Source organism: Mustela lutreola, chromosome 1, assembly GCF_030435805.1.
Source record: "Mustela lutreola isolate mMusLut2 chromosome 1, mMusLut2.pri, whole genome shotgun sequence".
NCBI classification, from domain to species: Eukaryota; Metazoa; Chordata; class Mammalia; order Carnivora; family Mustelidae; genus Mustela; species Mustela lutreola.
Window position 1 is genome coordinate 217,521,474 of NC_081290.1, and position 18,012 is coordinate 217,539,485.

General features: G+C 35.8%; 1 protein-coding gene across 3 annotated transcripts in view; it reads left to right on the forward strand.

The window, feature by feature from the left end:
• The window catches only part of GRM5 (glutamate metabotropic receptor 5), a 536,398-nt gene that overhangs the window by 204,504 nt on the left and 313,882 nt on the right, over positions 1-18,012 (forward strand). For all 3 annotated transcript variants that reach the window (XM_059186935.1, XM_059186956.1, XM_059186945.1), the window contains exon 3: positions 7,116-7,365. In XM_059186935.1, the coding sequence (XP_059042918.1) occupies positions 7,116-7,365 (250 nt within the window). The remainder of the gene's footprint in view (positions 1-7,115; positions 7,366-18,012) is intronic.

Consider the following 18,012-nt stretch of genomic DNA (forward strand, 5'->3'; position numbering starts at 1 on the left):
AGTAATAACTTTTTTAAAATTTCAACTTGGTTAGTTTTAGCTCTTTTATCTCTCCAGAAAGGAATTTTATTTCTCCAGAGAGGGATTTTATGAAATTTTCCATGCTTTTTTCAAGGCCAGCTAGCACCTTGATAATCATCATTCTGAACTCTAGTTCTGATGTATTACTAATGTCCATGTTGATTAAGTCCATAGCCATTGGTACAGCCTCTTGCTCCTTTGTGTGTGTGTGTGTGTGTGGTGAGTTTTTCTGCCTTGTCATTTTATCCAGATAAGAATAGATGAATGAGAGAACAAAATACCAAAAAGGTAGCAATGACTCCAGAAAAATATACACTAAACAAATCAGAACAGACCCAAAACCAGGGAAGAAAAAGGGTAGGAGAATAAATAAATATATATATATATATATATATATATATATATATATATATGACTGGTAATAGAAGAGAGCCACACACTTGATTTTGGGTGTACCTTGGTCTTTTAGAAGAAACTACCTCCCAAAATTTTAAAGAAAGAAAAACATCTATATACAAAAAATAAGGGTAAACACAATGAAGATGTAGAATATGAATGTAAAGTTAAAAATTTTAAAAGATTCTAAAAAGGAATTAATAAGAAGTTGGCTGAAAAAAGAAAAAAAAAGAGGAAAGAATGTGATCAGGCTGGAGACTAGAACAAAGCCATGTGCTAAGTTTAGGGTATCTTTTAAGCTATTAGAAGAAATTGTATCCCAAAATTTTAAAGAAGAAAAACCTATCTGTATACAAAAAATAAGGTTAAACACAGTGAGGGGACAAAATATGAATATAACAATGAAAATTTTAAAAAGATTTTTAAAAAGTTATTGGCAAGATAAAATATGTTAAAATGTTAAAATAGGAAAGAGGAAAATTTTCAAAAAATAGAGTAAGAAAAAAATAAAATTAAAAAAATTAACTTTGAATGACTTAAGAATCATGGAAATAAAGCTATGAATTTTATGTGTTGCATTCCCCTAGCTCTGGAGTTTCACACTTCTCATTGATTATTGAAGTTGGTCTTGGCTGGATGTTCTTGCTGAATTACACCACACTTGCTAGGTGCCAGGCTAAGCAATCTGCTCAGGTTCGCTTAGCTTTTGTTCCCTGACTACTTTCCATACAGCTCTGGAGGACAGGAATGAACATGGCAGCCTCCCAATCTCCAACTCAACAAGAGCCGAGAGCTCAGGACCCCATTTCTCAATGCACCCTTACAGAAAAGCAGTCAATCCCTCCCATCTCCCTGGTCTCCGGCCACATTCTGTGCTCACCCAGCCTGTGACTGAGCATTTCTATCTCTGGTGCATAGTCCCATTTAGAGTCTCCAAACCCAGCAGATTCCTGCTGCAAACTCCTGTGCTGCTCCTCCCAAAGGAGGAAGGAAGGTTTCTCTCTGGATCTGCACTCCAAGAGCAGTGGCCCAGCTGTGCCTTTGAACACAGTACAAGGTAACCCAGAGCTGAGAGCTCACTCCTCAGCTCCATCTCTGTATTCTCTATATTCAGCTTCCCTACTCCAATACCTGGCAGCTCTGCCACACTCAGACACCCCTGGCCTTTCTGTGACCCCATGGGTCCTGAAACTACACTGTCCCCGGGAGTGCTTCACCCCCACTTAACCTCTGGAGCAATGTGCCTCAAGTGGAGCAGACTTCTAAAAGTTCCAATTTTGTGCTCCACTGCTCTTTCACTTGATGGGATCTGGCCCCTCCCCCCATGGTCTATCTTCCCAAATGTTGCCTGAGATTCACTTCTCCACACGTCCTACCTTCTGGAAAGTGGTCGATTTTCTGTTCCTTGAATTGCTTCTCTTCTTCTCTTCTCTCTCCTGTTGAGTTGGTAGCTGTTCAGAATGGTCTAATAACTATCTAGCTGAACTCCTGGGACTTGATGATTTAGGTCTCCTGCTCCTCTGCCATCTTGTTCCTCCCTCACCAATTTTTTTTTATTAACATATAATGTATTATTTACTCCAGAGTTACATGTCTGTGAATCATCAGCCTTACACATTTCACAGTACTCACCATAACACATACCCTCCCTAATGTCCATAATGCAGCCATCCTAACCCTCCTACCCCCACTCCCCAGCAACCTCAGTTAGTTTTGTGAGATTAAAAGTATTTTATAGTTTGTCTCCCTCCCAATCCCATCTTGTCTATTTTTTTTCCCTCTGTACCTCCCACAACCCCCAACAATGCCTCTGAAATTCCTCATATCAGAGAGATCAAATGATAATTTTCTTTCTCTGATTGGCTTATTTCAATATGCTTTTTTTTTAATGCCTACTTTTTAATTTATGGAAAATAAGCATCTCTTAATTTATGTATCATCCCTTAAATATAATCCTATTTTAGATTAGTCTCTTACATTTTTAGATTCAAATAATTCATCTTTTGTTTTCTATGTATCTTGACTTCCAAATTGTACATGAAGGATTTTAACACCTCAGCTCTCCCAGCTTCTCTCTCTCAACTTATCATCTTTTCCTTTCATTTTTTTGTAAAGGTTGTTAAGATTTATTTCTATTGCATAATGAGTTTTTTGCTTTGTCCCTATGTGGATTCATAAAGCTGAAAAAAAGGAAATGGCATTTGCATTGTTGCAGTAAAGCCTTGATTACATTTTTCCCCACAATTCCGAATCACTAGCCCTCTGCTATTTAGAAAAGAGTGTCTGATGGATTCCTTCCTGCTTTTACCAGTTGGTTAAAATGAAGCCACAGGCTAGTATCATATTTTACACTGTACCTTCCTTTATCATTTTTGTTTCCCTGTTGGAAAAATTAATCTTTGTTTCCTCAGCTTTTTCTCATCTTATACATTGCTTGAAATCTATTTCATTTCCTATGAGAAACTAATGAACTTTCAGTAGTTTATTCTTTATTTTTAAATGTGTAATTCCAGTCTTTATATCAACTACTGAAAGATCTCAACACTGAATTTAGGCTTCCTAGTTTTATTAGAATACATGCTCCCATTTTTAATTCTCATCCTATCATGACTTTTATTAAATCAAAATTATTCTGCAGAATTTTTACATTGCACATATATTAAAACTGTTCCCTCTTTTAAATTTAAAGTGTATGGCTTAGGCTTTGTTATAAGAAAATAATATTTCCCCAACTAGTTTAAGTTTATTTTTCAATCCAGTGTTCAGTATTAATGCCTTTTGCTCCATTATTTGTCTTACATGCTTCAGGAGAGAGCAGTTTCACTGTATCTAGAACATTTAGTGCCAATAGGTACAATTAATTGGGTTCAGGCTACCTATCAAATATTTTATATATTTAACATATATATTATTTTAGAGTAGCTATTATAACTATATATAGTATTCATAAATGTTATATATACTATTACATAATAGTATATATAATTAATTATAGAACATATTAATATATATTATAATAATCATAAACATTTATTATAATTTAAACTAGATATAATACTTAACATTATATAATATACAAAATACTCATATATTAAGCAGATTTTCAGGTGAAAAAGCTAGATTTAGAGAGACTATCCAAGCAGAACTAGAACTCAGATCACTCTAATAACAAGATTCTCTCTCTATTACAAGCTGCTTCTGTATAACTTACTGCTTAAACAAAAATAATGTTAAAGTTGTTGGGAGAGGAGCTAAAGATTATGAATTCCTCAGTTGTTTTTTTTTTTCTTATTTATCTGCAAATAAATTGAGAATTTTTATCATTGCCATCACAATCACTATGTACCTAATTTCAAATTATTTATTCAAACACCCCAGTACTAATGAAAGCATTAAGTGCAAGACAGTCAGTTGGAAAATAGAGTTGGCTAAAAATAAAACAGAAAATAATACATTACTCAGATTAGTATAAAACTAGTAATTTAGGCCCCTGGGTATGTTTTTCAGAGGGGGTCCTTTAAACTTTGTTAATTGCAAAATAACTACATTGCCCATTTTCCATCATCATAGAGGATTCTTGTTATTTTATTTCTGGATTTTTCTCCAAGAAAAAAAAAAAAAAAAGAAAGAGGCAGCTGGCCCATCAGGTTTTTTGGCTAGAACTTAAGCCATCCTGTTCTGCTTTGCACTTTACAGTTTGTTCAAGAAGATAAAACCACATAAAAACCCATGCTCAAAGTCCAAGGATCTCATTTCCAACAAGAGGATCTCATTACCTGCTCTAGGTGGAACATACACAGGGTCGGGAGTGAGACATTATATGTTCAAACCAAGACTTGGCCACCTACTTGCTAAATGGGAACTTCAGTTTTATCAGTTATGCTTGGAAGATAATACCCCCTCTATCATAGAGTTGGTGTAAGGAGCATGAGCTAATCTATATGAAATGACTTCAAAAATCAAAATGTTATACAGGTATACTGATTTATAAATGACCTCTATTAGAGTCATATATTGAAACTGATGCAACCAAATGCCTCTTACATCCTTATTCATTGAAGATGTCTTCCTGATGAAATTCCCATTCCTCAGTCTTCCTTAGATGCTCCATAGCATGCTTGTCTTGTAATAGGCTCCTATATTCTTTTTTATTATTATTATTATTTTTATTAAATTGATTTATTTATTTTCAGAAAAACAGTATTCATTATTTTTTCACCACACCCAGTGCTCCATGCAATCCGTGCCCTCTATAATACCCACCACCTAGTACCCCAACCTCCTACCCCCCTGCCACTTCAAACCCCTCAGATTGTTTTTCAGAGTCCATGGTCTCTCATGATTCATCTCCCCTTCCAATTTACCCCAACTTCCTTCTCCTAACACCCCTTGTCCTCCATGATATTTGTTATGCTCCACAACTAAGTGAAACCATATGATAATTGACTCTCTCTGCTTGACTTATTTCGCTCAGCATAATCTCTTCCAGTCCTACCCATGTTGCTACAAAAGTTGGGTATTCGTCCATTCTGATGGAGGCGTAATACTCCATAGTGTATATGGACCACATCTTCCTTATCCATTCGTCCGTTGAAGGGCATCTTTGTTCTTTCCATAGTTTGGCGACCGTGGCCATTGCTGCTATAATCATTGGGGTACAGATGGCCCTTCTTTTCACAACATCTGTATCTTTGGGGTAAATACCCAGAAGTGCAATTGCAGGGTCATAGGGAAGTTCTATTTTTAATTTCTTGAGGAATCTCCACATTGTTCTCCCAAGAGGCTGCACCAATTTGCATTCCCACCAACAGTGTAAGAGGGTTCCCCTTTCTCCAAATCCTCTCCAACACATATTGTTTCCTGTCTTGCTAATTTTGGCCATTCTAACTGGTGTAAGGTGATATCTCAATGTGGTTTTAATTTGAATCTCCCTGAGGGCTAGTGATGATGAACATTTTTTCATGTGTCTGATAGCCCTTTTTATGTCTTCATTGGAGAAATGTCTGTTCATATCTTCTGCCCATTTTTTGATATGTTTGCCTGTTTCGTGTGTGTTGAGTTTGAGGAGTTCATTATAGATCCTGGATATCAACCTTTTGTCTGTACTGTCATTTGCAAATATCTTCTCCCATTCTGTGGGTTGCCTCTTTGTTTTTTTGACTGTTTCCTTTGCTGTGCAGAAGGTTTTGATTTTGATGAAGTCCCAAAAGTTTATTTTTGTTTTTGTTTCCTTTGCCTTTGGAGACATATCTTGAAAGAAGTTGCTGTGGCTGATATCGAACAGATTACTGCCTATGTTCTCCTCTAGGAGTCTGATGGATTCCTATCTCACGTTGAGGTCTTTTATCCATTTTGAGTTTATCTCTGTGTACGGTGTAAGAGAATGGTCGAGTTTCATTCTTCTACATATAGCTGTCCAGTTTTCCCAGCACCATTTATTGAAGAGACTGATTTTTTTCCACTGTATATTTTTTCCTGTTTTGTCAAATATTAATTGACCATAGATTTGAGGGTCCATATCTGGGCTCTCTACTCTGCTCCTGTATTCTTTAAATCATTCCCCCCTACCCACCTAATCTTTTGGAAACTCAGAAAATGAGTCTGGTATGATTTATAGAGCCTTAAGAGGCTCTGAAAATATCTAAAATGAAAGTATCATGACCTTTAAATAGGAAAAAGAAATGTAGATATAATTGAACTTTTGAGTCTTCCAAAAGTCAGCCATGGACAAGTGGAGGAAGCAGAATCAGAATCTGCATTCTCAGAACTGAGAATGTAGTATAGAATTCCACCTCTGAGTATGTAACTTTGGGCAGGTGTAAACCCAACTGCTTCATCTGTTTTCTTATCTGCAAAATGGAATTTATAATGCATACCTCAGTATATTCTTGTGAGAGTTAAATAAGATCACATCTGTAAAGGTTTTGATACACTTCCTGGCATACAAGTTGATTATCAGTATTGATCACAACTTCTCATTAATTTAAAGGACCACCATCAGTCCTTAGGCTCCCCAGGTTTGTAGAAAACTTTGGAATTACTCTCCCAAATCACTAACTTCCCTATGATTGTACAAAGTGAAACTTCAAATGTTTCATTTGAAGCTTATGCATTTACCTGTGACAAAACTTGAATCTCAAGCAAGGATATGGAATTTTCAGTTGGGATAAAGCCGCAAATTCTTATGATTACTAATAGAATAAAATATGCATAATAGTATAATACATATAATGCATAATATAACACATGTTTTATTTGTACAATGGCATCTATACCATATTAAGTGTATATATTGTGTCTTTAAATACAGGGATCTGAACTGGTGGGATAAGATGAGCGAAGGAAAGGAAGATAGAATGAAAATATAGCAGATGAATGTCTTCCATCATCTCATACTAGAGTATGAGTTTTTTAAGTCAGAAGGGAAGCTGAATTTCTTCTCCTTTTTATACTATTTTGTCTTTCTCTCCTTAAAAACAGAATTTGCAGTTCAAGACATATATGTGTAATGTAGTTTCATTGTAAATTGCCTAAATGAACAAGTCAACGAAAGAGCAAAAATTCATTCAGATCTTCCAGCTCCAAGTTCAATACTACCAAGTGACCTTCATGCTTCCAGTGCTTCTGCATTCTTAATTGGTCCCATTGTACCCAGAACTGCCATCTCACTACTTCTCTGCTTATCTGTTTTCACACAGGCAACTATGGAGAGAGTGGGATGGAAGCTTTCAAAGATATGTCAGCCAAGGAAGGAATTTGCATCGCTCACTCTTACAAAATCTATAGCAATGCAGGGGAACAGAGCTTTGATAAACTGCTGAAGAAGCTCAGGAGTCACTTGCCCAAGGCCCGGGTGGTGGCCTGCTTCTGTGAAGGCATGACGGTGAGAGGTCTGCTGATGGCCATGAGGCGCCTGGGTCTAGCAGGCGAATTTCTGCTTCTGGGCAGGTGAGTGACAATGTCAAAATTCCATGAAGGTAATGCCAGGAATTTGGCAGAATCAAAGGTTATCTTCTGGTGCATAAGGACAGATGCTTTGGAAACTTCATCTGTGTGGTAGAAGTAGAACTTAAGTATCTCCGGAGCCTGGAGATAATCATGGAAAATAAGTAGATATGCCATGTGCTGATTAATGATGATAACAGTAATCAACACATGAAGGTGGTGAGTATGTAGGTCTTGAAAACAAAATGACTATAAGAAAATGAGATGGGTTCTTAGATACTTGGATCATTTCATAATTCCCTTGAGAAATAAGCATTTTTTCAGACTTTTTGAAATTGATTTTGAGAAAGGCTACCTAAACTTGTGTTATAACATAGAGTCATAGAATTTTTTTTTTTCTTCTGAATCTTTTTTTTTTTTTTTATAAACATATATTTTTATCCCCAGTCATAGAATTTTGAGTTTGAAAGTGAGGAATTGCTTTAGGACTAATTTTTTAAAGCATTGGAAAATTGGCTCATTATTTACATTACAAAAGTGTTACTACATTGCCTGATCATCTACACTGTTGCCGGGCAAGTTTCTAAAACACTGACTTCTACTGGGACTGATTTTAATTATCTGGATAATCCACTTGATGGTTCAGCTCAGCTCATTCCCTGCTGATGCTTTGAATCAGTATATTTGAGTTCTCTAGAGAAGTGAGATATAATGGTGTATGTGTGTGTGAGAGAAAGGGCGAGAGAAAGAGAGAGAGGTGAGATGAGGTGAGGTGAGATGATACACCAGAAGACCCAGTGGTATAGTTCTGGTCTGAAAACCAACAGGCTTGGCATCCAAGAAGAGCCAATGTTTGGGTTCAAGTCTGAAGGCCAGAAAAGACCAACATCACAGGTCAAGCAATCATGCAGGAAGAGTTCCTTCTTACTTAGTCATTTTTGTTCTTCTCAGGTCTTTGGTAGATTGGATGAGGTCACTAACTAATGAGAACAATCTTCATTACTTAGTGTATTGATGCAAATGCTAATGTCATCCAGAAACACCTTCATAGACACACCCAGAATAAAGGTTAGCCAAGTATCTGGGCACCCCATGGCCCAGTAAGTGGTCACATGACATTAACCATCACAATTCATAAAAGGACCTCAGTTTGACAATGTGAATGTAGTTTACTATTCTAGAACTTTAAAAAGTTTTATCATAGTACATCTTTTAAGTAGGCAGCCAATTTAAAAACTAGAGAAAACCTTTAGAACCCTTGCATCTTTCTCAATATTTCTGTCCAAAACAGAAAGCTAACTCACTTGTTATTAACTTTTGACGGCTCGTTAAAGAAAACATGCTTCCTTTATTTTCTAAATGCCTAACTGACCTTCTGCAATCAGACTTGGCTCCTGCTTGGCTACATTTTATGACAGCCATTTTATGTACCTAATGCTTTTCTGTCTGACCTGATGGCAGTAGATTGATGGGACTATTTTAGTATGAGGCCAACTATCCTTCATAAAAATGATATTGAGTGAGATTCTTTTTTCACTGATGTCATGCATTTTGTCTAAAATCATCCCTAGCTGGCAAGAGTGACGTACCAGTTAGTTTCATACAACCCAGAAGCACTCCCACTCTGGTATTAAATTCCAAAATGCAGTTACCACTGGGGTAAAAAGAACAGGAAAGAAAGAAGCTGGCTTTAAATAGTCCTGTTTTTCTGGTGGGGCATGAGATTTTGTAGCTCCTATCTTCTGCCTTTGCCAACGTTAATAAGACAAATCAGCAGCATTTGTTTTCCAGCCCATATAATTTCTCAAGAAATAAATGCTTTTTGGTCACATGTACACAAGGAAAATAAGAAGGTATTCATGAAATTTGCTATTTTCCATCTTAATTTTTGTTGCCAACAGCACCACAAGGCCAAAATTCCATATCTATATAACATACATGCCCAATTTTAATAATGTTTTATATATATATATATCTACAAATAAATTAAGATTTTATTTTTTGAGTAATCTCTACACCTGATGTGGGGTCAAACTTACAACCCCAAGATCATAAGTCACACACTCTACTGACTGAGCCAGCCAGATGCCATTATTTTATATATTGTAAAATTTATTTTGTATGCTATTTATAAGAAGTTCTCTCCACATCATTTTATTCATGCAATAATAGATTCATAACCTTTAATTAGATTTCTTAATCCCTTCATTCATCAGCTAAGAGTAATTCAGTATTTACTTGAGCACCAGTTCATTTCATCTTAGAGGAGTTTTGTTAGAAAAGTCTTCTTCCTCTTTTTTTTTTTTTCTTAAAGATTTTATTTATTCATCTGACAGATCACTAGCAGGGGGGACAATTGGGAGAGTGAGGGAGAAGCAGACTCCCCGCCCGAGCAGGGAGCCAGTTGCGGGGTTCGATCCCAGGACCATGGGATCATGACCTGAGCCGAAGGCAGATGCCTAAACATCTGAGCCACTCAGGCGCCCCTCTTCCTACTCTTCAAAAAAAAAAAAAAAAAAAAAGTCTGCCTGTAGTTTCCATCCCTTGGCTCATATTTTTGTCTTTGAAAGTCATGTGTGGTACTCTTGCAGATATTAATAATGGTGTGGTCATCCATTCCCTTTATCTTTTTGAAACATTCCTGCTTCTTCCTTTTCTACTTCTTCATGGTGAAATGACACTCTAGGTATTAATGAGATTATTTATCAAGATCATTTATGGGATCATTTATTAAATGTTTTCTGCCAATTACTACACTAAAGTCTGTACATTCATTGTTTTATGTATTCATTTGATAGATACTGACTGGCTACTATATGTTAAAAGGCTGGGGATGTATCTGTGAATAAAACAAGACAATACTTACCACCCTTATGGACATTACTGGTGGCAAGTTAGATAGAAGGTAGTAAGTGCTATAAAAAAAAATAAGTAAATCTAAGAATAACTTCATGTTGAGTACTATTATCTCCATTTTATAGGCAAGGACTCTAAGACTCAATTAATATTGAGTAATAGTAGGCTATATGGATGGAGGTATTGAAGAAAAAATTAAATATAAGTATGTGTAATTCTAGAAACTGAGCATTTAGTGCTGTGTTCTGTTATTTTTCAGGAAATTGAAAGTATTCCTAGTCATAAGAATGGAGATCTAGGGCAGTGAGCAGAAAAGTAAAATGTAGTAGTTATAAGAGAATTTAGCACATCTATTCACTCTCATTTTACAAATGAGGAAACTGATCACCCAAAAATTTGGGTAACATGGTTAAAGTCACACAAGAACCTGATTACCATAGTGCTTTTCTCTACTAGCCTATTTCCTGTAAATAGAAACAGTGGAGAAGTTGTCTGATAGCAAACTCCCAGTTCTTCACAGAACCTGAGTATATAAAGAAATTATCCTAGATAATTCAAATTTAAGTTAGCATTTTCATTTTAATGCTCCCTTCTAAAAATGTAATTCACCCTATAATTCCTGTAGCTGACACGCAATGTTACATTAGTTTCAGGTGTACAAATTTGTGATTCACTATATCTATGGGTTATGTTAAGTTCACCTTAGGTGCACCTATCATCTGTCACCATACAGTGCTATTACAATATCAATAACTATATTCTTTATGTTGTGCTCTTAATAATTTGAGATTATTTTATTGCATATATTCCCCCAGTCTCCATTTATGCTCCTTCCTTACCCTACCCAACTCAGACCCAACTCAAGATGGTTTTTAGAAATTAGAGGTCAGCAGATGCCTGGGTGGCCCAATTAGTTAAGTGTCTGACTCTTGATTTCACTTCAGGTAATGATCTCAGGTTTGTGAGATTGAGCCCCCATCTGGCTATGCACGAGGTGTGAAGCCTGCTTAAGATTCTCTCTCTCCCTCTGCTCCTCCCCCCACCACTCACACATACATGCATGCTTGCTCTCTCTCTAAAAAAAAAAAAAAAGAAAAAAAAAAGAAAAGAAAAGAAAAAAATTTAAAGTCAAGGTTATGAGAAGGGAATCTATATTCAGAACTTCCTAGAGGGTCCCATTTAACAGCTGTAGTTATAAATCTGTCCAGTTGTCTTGGGACAGCCATGTTTAATAGGTCATTCGGCTGAAATGCGTGGCGGGACTAGGAAGATAACTGTGCTGCTGAGACAACCTCATCTATCAACATATCTCACCATCTGTGCTGAACATCAGAAGAATGTTAGAGTGATATAGATGTGGCCACTGGGTCTTCTCACTTGAACTCAGGGTAATCTGTTGTCTTATTGCCAATAAAAATGTCCTGTCCAGGTCCCTGAAATAGTCTTGCTGAACACTCTGGCCCTGACAGCAGAATGGGATCAATAATCTGAACAGTAATGACATTTCTAAAGGAGCTTTTTTTTTTCCTAGAATGGATACAGTGTTAGTTTTTGACCTAAGAAAACATCATATTATATTATTGTTATATATTATTATATACTAATTATTATTATTGCATATTATTATATACTTAAATATGAACTTGGAAACAAGGGCAATTTTTGGCAAATTAACTACTTAAAGATCTTTTTTTATCTTGTCTATAATTAACTAAAACTATGTATCCATTTGAATTAAGAATCTCTGTCCTTCAATATGATGATTGTTACCAGGCTGCAAGAGGAAATTGGGAATTATAACCTATATTTCTTATCAGGAGGCCACTCTCCATTGACATTTTTTAAAGTGTAAAGGACAAGAGCTTATTCTAATCAATATGTTTGTGGATAGAATTACAAATAATTGTTCTACTAAAGCTATTACAGTAGGTATTATTCAGAAGTAAACATTAGTATTTATCCTTGCATATTATCAGAGTATTCATTCTAAATTGCAGCTCCTTTTAGAATAAGTATACTTGTCTTCCAGTGGGCCACTCAGTATCTTTTACTCATGAGGAAAACTTATTTTCATTGAGTTCCTGTTATGTGTCAGGAGACAAGGGAAGAAGGAAAGAGAGGGGGAAGGAAGGGAGAGGAAATGATGAGAGGAGATAAGAGGGGAGGAGTAGAGGAAGAGAGAGAGCAAGAGAGAGAGATTAATTTGGCGCTGTCAGCAATGTTGAATATGTCAACTTTTAGATACCTTTGAGTTTGGTAGGAATAACCCCATTTTTGTAGGGAAGAAAATCGAGACTTAGAAGTTGAATGAGTGGACAAGATTATACCAGTTTCTTATCCTAGTGGCCATTCTAATTATCACAGAGAGAAGGTTTAGGAACATAAAAATGTTTCTATACTTGTGATAAGCTCCATTTAATTTTGCTTTATTGTTTTTGTTGTTTTAGGTTTATCCTTTGAAAATTAAATAAACTTAGTAAAATGCCTTGAAAATTATTGAAATTTTTGTGATGAATTTTTAGTACAAATAAAGCTAGCCAATTATGCTCCACTTGGCCTGGAGTTGTTTTCTGCTGATCTACACTTGAGTCGGAAAGACCGGTAGTTGCATGAAGTTCAGTTTATAAACAAGCAGTAGTCTAGTTATAATCTCTCTCAGATTATGAACCATGAAGGTTGAGCAAGAAGGTAAGTGGAACATGTGTGAAGAAGTTTGGACAGGAACCTAGAAGACAATGTTTTCAGCCTTATAGTATTTTGATATTTATCCCATTGTTGGAGAAACCTTTTTTTGTCTGTATGTGTGTGTGTAGGTAAGAATATGTTAGGTGTGGTATTTCAAAAGATAATTGGGTATATTATGGATTAGAAAAGATAGGGTAGATACAGAGGAACCAGTATCCATAACAAAAATGATATGATCATGGAATAAGTAGTAGATTACTAATTAAAATGTACTTATTATGTTTTTGTTATGATGCTATCAGGATATATACATAAGTCCAAACTCATTAAAATGTATACATTGAATATATATAACTTTTTGTAAATTATGTACAACTCAGGAAGTTGGGGGAAAGTAGGAGCTGTTGGGCACATTGAGTATTATAGAGAAGCATGGGGGAGATGTCAAGATTGACTCGTAAGATTCTTATGTTTTATAACAAGATGAATGATATAATTTTACCAAGATGGAGAGAGTTGGAAAAGAATCAACTGTGAAGTAGAAAACAGATCATGAGTTCAGTTTTTGATATAATGGCATGATGTGCTTCTCAAACATAAATATAGCTAAGAAAGCTGAAGAATATGTGAGCCTGGGGCTCAGAAGAGATATGTAGACTGTAAATAAAAATGAGTGAATCATTTGAGTAGTTTGGATTTATGAATGGAAGACATGAGCATGGAGAATTCAAGTGGAAGAAGTCTCAGAACTTGGCTTTGAAAGGGATCTCGAAATGTAATGATTGGAAAAAGGATGAATTATGAAAAGGTGATAGGGAAAAAGTAAATCCAGAGATGGAAGAGGAAAACCCAGAGTGTTGTGTCATCCCATTCCTGGGGAGGAGAATGTTTAAGGAGGGGCCATCAGTGTCAAATAATTCTAGATCAGTGAAAATAATACTCAAAGGACCTTTAGTTTTATTGAGATAGATAGATAGATAGGTTGATTGATTGATTTTTAAAGATTTTATTTATTTATTTGTCAGAGAGAGAGAGAGAGAGCACACAAGCAGGGGGAGAGGCAGGCAGAGGGAGAAGCAGACTCCCCGCTAAGCAAAGGAGCCTGATGCGGGACTCAATGCCAGGACCCTGAGATCATAACGTGAGCCGAAGGCAGGCAGACATTTAACTGACTGAGCCACCCAGGTGTCCCTTGAGGTAGATTTATTAATTGGTCATTTAGCAACAGATGGACAAATGTAGAGATTAAAGTAAATTAAGAATGAAGTAGCTAAGATGTAAGGAGGTGAGAAAATGAACCCATGTCATATAGTTTTGTGAGGTTAAACTAGTAAGAAATGGGGAGTGATAAAACTTTTAAGGAAATATGAGGTCAAGAGACAGGTTTTTAATAGTTACTTTTTCCAAAAAACATAATTTGTGAACATGAAAAAATAATTTTAATGATGAACAAAGCTATATAGTGAAAAACGCTTATATTTTTATGTCTTTGTCTATACATGGTATTAATAAATTATTTGTCACTTGCTAATTTTATAGGTGAAAACTGGCATCATAATATTTTAATTGGTACTTCTTTATGAGTGATATTCTGTATCTTTCATATTTGAATAAGTGATATATTTATTTTTCTTCAAACTTCATGCCCTTCAATTTTTATGTTTTTTTCCTCCTTGTTGGTTTGTACAAAAGTACTTTATAAATTAAAGAGAGTGATTCATTGACATGTGTAGCAAATATTTTCCTTCTTGTTATTTAATTTTGACTTTGTTTACGACATTTTGGACAATGCCAACCATTTTCTTTTATGATTCATAAGGATTTATATATTACATACAGAGGCCAGTCACAGAGGTTTAGTCATTTAATGTTAGGATCAAGGTTGGATAGAGAATTTAATAAATGAGGGAGGACAATTAATTGCACAAAACCCCTTAAATGTGGGAATGAGTGACATTTGAAGTGTAGATGGAGGGAGCAAGATGAAAAGTCAACTCCAGAAGGGAACAGAAATTATTTTTAAAAATGAGATAGGTATGTTTAAAGGTTTAAAAATACAAAAGTTACTTGATAGCCCCTCTTTTCTTTGTAATTTTGGAGGCAAAAAGGGAATGTGTGTATGTTATAGAATGGGGGGTATCAGTGGTTTGAGAAGTTGTCAGTAAACATTGGAAAACAAAGAAAACTACACTGTTAATAAGTGGTCTTATATACTATCTTTAATTTTATATTATTCCATTTATTACAAACAGTAGGAAGAGAAAGATCTGGGTATACTGTCATGGAGAAATGCTCTTAAAATAACATTTGCATATGTACTGTCTCATCAAGAATTGTAATGAATTCTTAACATTAGAGTTTTAAAGGTTGATTAAACAATAGCCCTGTTCTCAAATTAAAAACCAATGGGAATGAGTCATAGAGATTAATGTATATCAGTTAATTAGAGACCAAGTCTTTGATCTGTGACAACTGGACCTCCTAAAACTGGCCCCCAAACCTAGAGTCACAGGCAGGGCTGGACAATAGCAGGACTTTCCTGCTTTAGAAGATGACTTTCAGAATGACAGGAAAACTGTTAGAGCACAGACTGCTCCATAAAAACAAGAGGCTGAGTCACACCTGCTCAGTTCTTCCTCCACCTCACCAGACAAGCCAGTCACTCATTCCCAAGGGAAGGAAGGGAGATGGTGAGACAAGCTGTGTCTTTTCTTTCCATGCTTTTCCCTCCTGGAGATTGGAAATCTCCCTGGAATGCCCCTTTGTGAAATATAAAGAGTGAGAAATATTTTTCTCTCTCTCAAGCCCATTCTGAAGTAGATAAAGAATATTAACTTGACTTTACAGGTGAAGACACTGACCTCAGAGACATCACTTGTCTCATCAGTATCACTGTGCTTATTAGATGTGAAGCTGAAATTTAAATGAAACCAGTTGCTTTGTACGGTGCTATGGATCTCACAACTGAAAATGCCCAGAAGGAGAACAGAAGGCCTGGATGTTACTGGACAAAGAAAGATTTCTGTGTGGGTGATGAAAACAACAAATGACTTCAAAGGCCTCTTATAGTCCCAGGGCTTGTGCTTTAGAGGCATCTGCATCTCAGAAGGTTCTGGTAGCTTTAAGATGCATTGCGCTTGCAAAATATGTTTAAGTAAAATTTAAAATAATTGGATGTTATTAATAGCTCTTTGTGGAGTGCTTTTTGTGTAACAAACACTGCCCTGACTGCTTGGGTTTCCTGTATTAATTTATTGACTTTTCATAACAATCATATTTGAAAGCTGTTATTATTACTTTATTGCTAAGCACAAACAAACAATTCACTCAAGATCACACAAGCAGTAAGTGGCAGAGAGGGCATTAGAAGGTAGTCTGTATCCTTAACCACTACGGTAAACTTGTTGGATCTTCAATAATTCTTTATTTCAGTAATAAACTTGATTCTTATGGTATAAAGGATTAATTTTACAGAGAGTTAATTAATTAATTCTCTGTTCTTAAAATTGACAATCTTTAATAAAGAAAAACTACCCATTAAGATGACTGCAAAAGAAAGATTCCCCTCCCCCCCCCATCCTCCTCCTTCCTAAGATAAATAATATCTGGAGGAACCCAACATTATGTAAACCAGAAGAATACAATGATTGGATGGATTTTTCAGTCTGCATTACTATTTTTACATGGAAACAGTCCGATGAAATTTAGTTTTCAGCAAATAGAAAAGTTTAAGATTTCTTTATAAGAATGATTTAAAACCCAGATTAGTTGGGTAGAAGTCGAACTTTCACTCTTCGCAGATGACATGATACTCTGTGTAGAAAGCCTAAAAGACTCCACCAAAAAATTTTTTGAACTGATACAAGAATTTGGCAAAATCTTGGGGTATAAAAATCAATGCACAGAAGTCTGATGCATTTCTATACACCAGTAATGAAGCAGCAGAAAGAGAAATCAAGGAATTGATCCCATTTACAATTACACCAAAAACCTTAAGACACCTAGAAATAAACCTAACTGAAGAGGTAAAAGATTTGTACTCTCATAGCTATAGAACATACATGAAAGAAATTGAGTGGTGGTTTAGTCAGTTAAGCATTTACCTCTGGCCCAGGTCATGATCTCTGGGTCCTGGGATTGAGCCCTGCATTGGGATTCCTACCCAGCAGGGACTCTGCTTCTCCCTCTCCTTCTGCCCTTCCCACAACACCACCCCACCCCCACAGCTCATGTTCTCTCTCTCTCTCTCTCTCTCTCTCTCACATGAATAAAAAATTAAAAAAAAAAAAAAAGAAATTGAGGAAGACACAAAGAAATGGAAAAACATTCCATGCTTATGGATTGGAAGAACAAATATGTTAAAATGTCTATACTACCCAAAACAACCTACACATTTAATGCAACCCCTGTCAAAATAACACCAGCATTTTTCACAGATCTGGAAAAAACAATCCTAAGATTTATAAGGACAGAGAAAAGACTCTGATTAGCTAAAGTAGTATTGAAAAAGAAAACCAAACCTGGTGGTATTACAGTTCTGGAGTTCAAGCTGTGTTACAAAGCGGTCATCATCAAGACAGTATGGTACTGGCACAAAAACATGCACATATATCAATGGAACAGAATCAAGAACCCAGAAATGGACCCTCTATTCTATGGTCAGTTAATCTTTGACAAAGCAGGAAAGATATCCAGTGGAAAAATGACAGTCTCTTCAACAAAGAGTGTTGGAAAAACTGGATAACGATATGCAGAAGAATGAAACTGGACTACTTTCTTACAACATACACAAAAATAAATTCAAAATGGTTGAAAGCCTAAATGTGAGAAAAGAATCCATCAAACTTCTAGAGGAGAACACAGACAGCAACTTCTTTGACCTTGGCCAGAGCAACTTCTTACTAGACATGTCCTGGAGGCAAGGGAAACAAAAGCAAAAATGAACTATTAGGACTTCATCAGGATAAAAATCTTCTGAACAGTAAAGGAAACAATCAACAACACTAAAAGGCAGCCTTTGGAATGGGAGGAGCTATGTGCAAATCATCAATCAGATAAAGCGCCAGTATCTAAAAACTATGAAGAACTTATCAAACTCAACACCCCAAA